The sequence below is a fragment of the Aptenodytes patagonicus genome, chromosome 1 (genome assembly GCF_965638725.1).
Source record: "Aptenodytes patagonicus chromosome 1, bAptPat1.pri.cur, whole genome shotgun sequence".
In the NCBI taxonomy this organism is placed as follows: domain Eukaryota; kingdom Metazoa; phylum Chordata; class Aves; order Sphenisciformes; family Spheniscidae; genus Aptenodytes; species Aptenodytes patagonicus.
In genome coordinates, this window is record NC_134949.1 from 160,475,735 (window position 1) to 160,481,734 (window position 6,000).

General features: G+C 41.3%; 1 protein-coding gene across 2 annotated transcripts in view; it reads left to right on the plus strand.

Annotated features, from left to right (window-relative positions):
- The window catches only part of ANKRD10 (ankyrin repeat domain 10), a 38,572-nt gene extending 35,813 nt beyond the window's left edge, over positions 1-2,759 (plus strand). The window contains exon 6 of one of the 2 annotated variants that reach the window (XM_076360930.1): positions 1,076-2,759. In XM_076360930.1, coding sequence (XP_076217045.1) covers positions 1,076-1,560 — 485 coding nt within the window. In that variant the 3' untranslated portion in view covers positions 1,561-2,759. The remainder of the gene's footprint in view (positions 1-1,075) is intronic. The other variant, XM_076360937.1, reaches the window with a different exon arrangement.
- Positions 2,760-6,000: the final 3,241 nt, after the last annotated feature.

A 6,000-nucleotide genomic window follows, 5' to 3' on the forward strand; every position in this document is an offset into this window, starting at 1 on the left:
ATGTATACATAAACATATGTGCATATATCCAAGGATAATAACGGAATGTAAAATCTTTAAATGTCACCGTATAGGTCTGTAGTTTCTACGTTTGCCTTGCTCATCTTTACCAATATAGATGTAAATTTTAGACGTCCTTTACCAGTAGGCATTTTTAAGGCAGAATATATCACCCATTTTTTGTGCTAGTACTTTGAGTACCACTGCAAAAACATATGTTTCAGACATACTGATGAAATCTGTTTACGGAAATAAAAACTATTGTACTAATTACTAAATTCAAAGGAGAAATTGCTTTAAAACAGTTGTCGGTGGTTTTTGCATGCACATTTTTAGAATTTCATTTCTTACTACTAGTCTTTTTTAGTCTTCTGTACACTCTGCTGTTGCTATTGTATGGCATTTTGCATGTGGATTGTACAGATGTTATAAACTTACCATTAAATGCAAACCTGCCTAGTACGTTCTGTAGCAAGCAGCTAGATAAATTGAAGCACTTTCTGAATAAAGGAACTTTGAAACATTTTATATTAGCACCCCAAGGTACCATTTCTTTATTTGACGTATTTCAGTGTATACTGTACTGTGAGAGCACTAAAAAGAACAAAAAAGAGCCACGGATAAATTACAGCTGAAAAATAAAAGACCCAACCCTTCACGCTCTCACAGATACTCAGTTCTTGTATCTACATAATCTTTCATCCCAAGAGGGCGTTACAGTTAAGGTGGGAAGACGCCTTTTATTCCACCTTTCAAAACGCTGCCCAGAATGTTGTCTGCCACACTTGGTTCATACAGTTAAATGAAAAAGCTCCTGAGAAATTCACATTGTCTTCGCAAAGATTAATATAGGCATATTCACACATTGAACGTGGATAGATAGCTGCATTTTCAACATAAGAATCCATGCTACAAGCTTAGTGGTCAGCTCTCGTTAACTTTGAACTACCTATATTGTCATAAATAAAGGGTAGATTTATTTTCAAAGCTGTGTATGGAAACCTTTTTTTAAATAAGTGGAGTATAGTGGAGGCGTTTTGATGCATTTCGATTTATTCTTAATTGTTGGTGACAGGTGTATTTCTTAATGCAGATATGAATAGCAGTAGCTCCATACTGAATGCACTGACAAATGGATGTGCCATCAATGGACATTTGGATTTCACCGCCGCACAACAGCTCAGCGGGATGGATGCCAGGCGCGAGGAGTGTTTGTCATTAACACCTAACGGAATAATTCCTGGAATAACTTCTCCCAGTAGGCATCGAATTCATACCAGTAACGGCACCGAGGAACCAGAAAAGGCCATGAATAATTCCACCGATATGTGTGGATCTCTACATCTGAACGGAAGCCCGAGCAGCTGTGTTTCTAACCGGCCCTCGTGGGTGGAAGACCCTGGAGATACTTTGCACTATGGACACTATCACGGGTTTGGGGATACCGCTGAAAGCATCCCCGAACTTAGTAGTGTTGTTGAGCATTCCAATTCTGTCACGGTTGAACAGAGATACGACAATACTGTCCTAGGCACAATGTATTTGTACCACGGTTCCTAGACGAATGACCTTTGTATCAAACGCATACTGAAATTGCTACCAAATGAAACCGGGGGGACAAAATCCTCACATAGCATTAAATTTGAAGATTGCAACTTACTGCTATTTTTACACTTTGTTTATATGAAAAGTAAACCTTTAATTTGACAGCCTTATACAGTAGTTGTAGTTTGTTGCATGTATGGGGCTTATTTAGTGATAAAATAGGTGCTGTTATGATGGAATGTTTATTATTTTCATTTTTTTATTATGGAATGTTCTGGGTTTGTATTTTTTTATTTCTAAGCTTGTGAACACTATCTTTCCCTTTTTAGAGCTGTTTCCCCTTTTATTAAAACAGCGTTTAACTGAAGTTTGTGAAGAAAATGTTACGTATGTGCATCACCTAGAAGTAAAGATTTTTCTTTTCCATATCTTCTGCTGAAGCTATGGTAGCAATATCAATGCCAGCTATCACTATGCAAGGTTGAAAGTGGCAATCTTCTGGAGCTTCTCTGACTTTATAGTTTGTACCTTTGTTTGGTATAATTAGATGTTCAACTTTAAATTTTTTGAACAAGTCGTTTAAAAACGCAGAGGCAAAATTGGAAGAAGTTACCGTTTCACTTTCTGTAGCGTAGAAGTGCTTTTCGTTGTTGCTGGGCTCTTTGCATTATGGGCTGGGGAAGTGGGCTGCCTTCGTTCGGTCGCAGTTGGCTGTGCCTCAGGTTAGCTCTGAATTTGTGGCGGTTTTCTTTGGCTTCTTCTCCTTTATATGTACGCTTGGTATTTTACCATAGCTCACACACCGGAGGCATGTTGGCACTGTTCCGCTTTGTACGCAGTTTAAAATTGCTGTTACTTGTTAGAGAATTTGCCAAGTCAAAATATTTGAGTTTGACTGTCTTGGATATACATTTATTGTCCTTTTTTTTAACATACGCTTTGGAAATGTAATGTTGTGTACTCTTTGGGCTATGCTCACGGAAAATACATTGTATTTAAAGCTTAATACACAAATCAAAATTCATATAAGTGCACTATATGAGCACTAATAATATAAGTTGCTGCTTTGTGTTACGATAAGTGATGAGTGGGGAAGAATATGGTAAATGAGATAAGCCCTCTGAATTGTGTTGATTTTTTTGTTCTTGTTTTGTTTAAAAAGGGACCTTTACAAATTGGATTTAAAAAAATAAACATATTACATTGTATCTGAATATCTTGTTTAGACATTATTATTTTATTGGCAATTTGAGCACGTCCTTAATAGTTTTTAAATCGCATTTCTCCATAATCTTTCTCAGTGCAACTGTGGAATTTCTTGATTTTGTCAGTATATGGAAGCAAATGTGAACAGCCCGATAACTTGCCCTTGACTGAATTACAGAAACGCATACTGGATATTCTGTGTGTGAAGGTTCTATCAGCCTTGAACTCCAAAAGTGGGTTAAAAATACCGGTAGTCTGATTTTCATGGAAATTACACTCTCCTCCTAACATTTTTGGGCAAAATGCAACAGACCACAGAGGAGTCAGTGTTTAAATAGACTTTACACTCTCCGTGGTTCACTGTCTACATACAAGATACCCGCGGTGTATCCAAACTGAGAGTCGCACCGATCGGAAAATCGACCGGTCTTTTTGCAAATTCTTGGCCAGACCAGCAAAACTCCTCGGTGCCTTCTGGAGACAAACAAGACCATTAATGAAAGCTGAACCTTACCTGAGAGAAGCTATTTCTGCCACGCGTGGAACCACTTGCTTGCACTCAAACAGCTGCATCCGGGCCCTGTTCTTAGACGAGGTAGTTTGGTGATGTAGGGCCCAGAGGCGTGTATGCTGTCGCCATCGTACTAACACGAGATACTAACTTACGTTTGTTGTAGCATTTGGTTTGGGGATTTTTTTAGTATTTGCAGAGTTTGCTGCATATGCTTTCTTGCGCTTCTTCAAATAAAGCAACTGGTAGTTATAATAAGCACTGCCATCTTACGTACATGGCTATAAACTGACTCCTAAAGGATTTTCTCTCGGTAACAAAAGTTTGCATGTGTCTGTTCAGATGGTAAAATTTTAGGTACATAATTCTAGTGTGACTGTGTAAGGCAAGGTTTTTAAAAAAATGTGTACGTTTGGTTTTCATTCGCTTGCTTTTCACATCTTTGCACCTAAAAATACCTTGGAAGACACTATTTCAAATTCAAAGAGAGAACTTACCGCTTTATTTTAAAAAGCACTGCTCTGTGTGTGTGTGTGTGTGTGTGTGTTCAGCCACACGCTAACAGAGAGACGGATTTCAAGGTCTGTATCTGCTGTCAGGCCCCATGGAAGCTAATTATTAAATTCTAATTAAACGCAGAAGACTGGTGAAGGCCCATATGATGTAGACACGCTGTGTGCGTTTGCTGGGTAGCTTCCTCTATGGCTAACGTTGCAAAAGAGAGAAGTCTGTGACAGAGTATGCCTCAGCCAAGAGCTGAGATGTATAATTTTTAAAGCACCAAGTAATTATTTTACAAGAATTCTGAGACTGCCTTTTTACAGGTGCTTTTTGAGACAACACGTGTACTTACAGCAAAGGCCATCGAAAGTCTCGTTTTTAAATTACTCCATAAATCTTCCACAGACCGTGAAATAGGGACTCACAGAATCACAGCACGGTTGGGGTTGGTGGATACATCCCCAAGTGTACGGTACTGTTACGAACCCATACCACCCTAACGGGAAGGAAGTTTTCTTACGTTTAATTGGAATTTCCTGGGGTTTAGTTTGTCTTGTAATTTCAGATGCACGCGAACAATAGAAGTGTGAGAGTAACGAAGCTAACAGATGCAGCCGCACTTCTGGTGGGCAAGGTGCTGAGTTAGTCGGTGAAGAACTTACACTGTCAAGTGTGGAGTGACTTCTACCGGGTGTAGCCGTGTCTTTCCGTATGTAGCTACTGATGACACAGAGGCCTTGTTTTTAAATATCTTACTATTAAAATACGGAAGACTTCTCTGGTTTTGCTGTGCTAGACCAGCTGACGTAGTTTAAGAAGCCTGGTAGGGCTCACAAGCCCTCTTCAGGCCTGCGTTATGAAGTTTCAGGTTCTGCTAATAGGCAGCAGTGCTGAGCCATTTTAATTACGCTGTGCTCTGCAATTCCTGAAAAGGTTGCTGGGTTTTAAGCACTTGGAGTTAAATTCTCACAAGTTTTTTGTTTAGCAAAGGCAATAGCGTTGTAGGACTGTTCGTACTCGGGCCTTTTGTCCAAGCCTAGAATTTTCAAAGCTTTTATCAACCGAACGTTGTTTTAGGTGACGCTTTGTCTTACCGTTACCTTGGTTCTGGGAATCGGTCTCCAAAACTGAAGTTTACTTTCCACCTGCCTAAATTTAACTCAATAGCACCACCATGAATTTCATATGGAATACACTAACCAGTTATTCTCATCATCCTCCTGGCTATCTCTTTGGTTGAGACTCAATTTTGTGTGAAATTTCAGTTGATTTCTTTTTATCAGTAACGCACACTTTCTGAAGTACGGCCTTGCACACTTCTCCACTTGTTTTGTGTCCAACCAGTTTCTTCCAGTCAGTGAAAAACTACACACTTCGGGGGGGGGAAGGGCACAACCGAAAAACCCCCCAAAGCACTCTTTCACCAGCACAGTACCGCCCACCTAGCCGTCCCATGCCGGCATAGCCAGTGCAGTCTGTCCTTTCCATCCCTCGACCTCCGGGGCACGTGGGGCATTAGCAGCGGAGGGCAAGGCAGCTGGACCACTCCTCCCTCGCTGGTGCCACTAGATGTGACACACGCTGCAGCTTCCCACTGGCACCTTCAAATCCTGATATGCTTTCTTCAGGGTGGTTACTACCCTGGTGAAATTCTTTTCAATCGTGCTTTCTAGGGGTCTTTGCGACAAAAAAACCCACCTTCTCTGGCATTCTAAGAAGTGAAGTTTCTTGTTGTTTGCCTCTAACTCTCAGGTACGGCTTCATGTAAAGCTACAGCTAAAATGAATTTCTTGATGCTCCAGAGAGGAAGTCCTGGGTGCCTTGGTTTGGGGGCAGGTGAGCTGGGGATGGAGCAGTGTTGCAGATTTCCTACAGGGATAAGAAGAGAGGAAGGGCAGGGGAAGCTTCCCTTGCTCGGCAGCGCTGAGAGCTGCAGCAATCCTGCTGCAGCAGAAGAGGCGGTAGTGGAAGATACAGCACCCTGAGAGCATCCCACTTCGCTGCTGCCGCTGGCCTGGGGGACGCAGATCCACAGGGCAGGAAATCTTTGAGGCCCAGCCGAACCAAGGAGAGGAAAAAAAAGAGAGTCTTGTGTAAGCAGGGTTTACTATTCCTGGCAACTGGTAACTGCGTTTCTGCTACACTGCTTAATGACTGCCAGATATTTCACACCTCTCCTTCCGTTCCCAGAGTTTCCCGTCTCAAAGTGGTGACTGGCTGTTTACAGGCAAGGATCA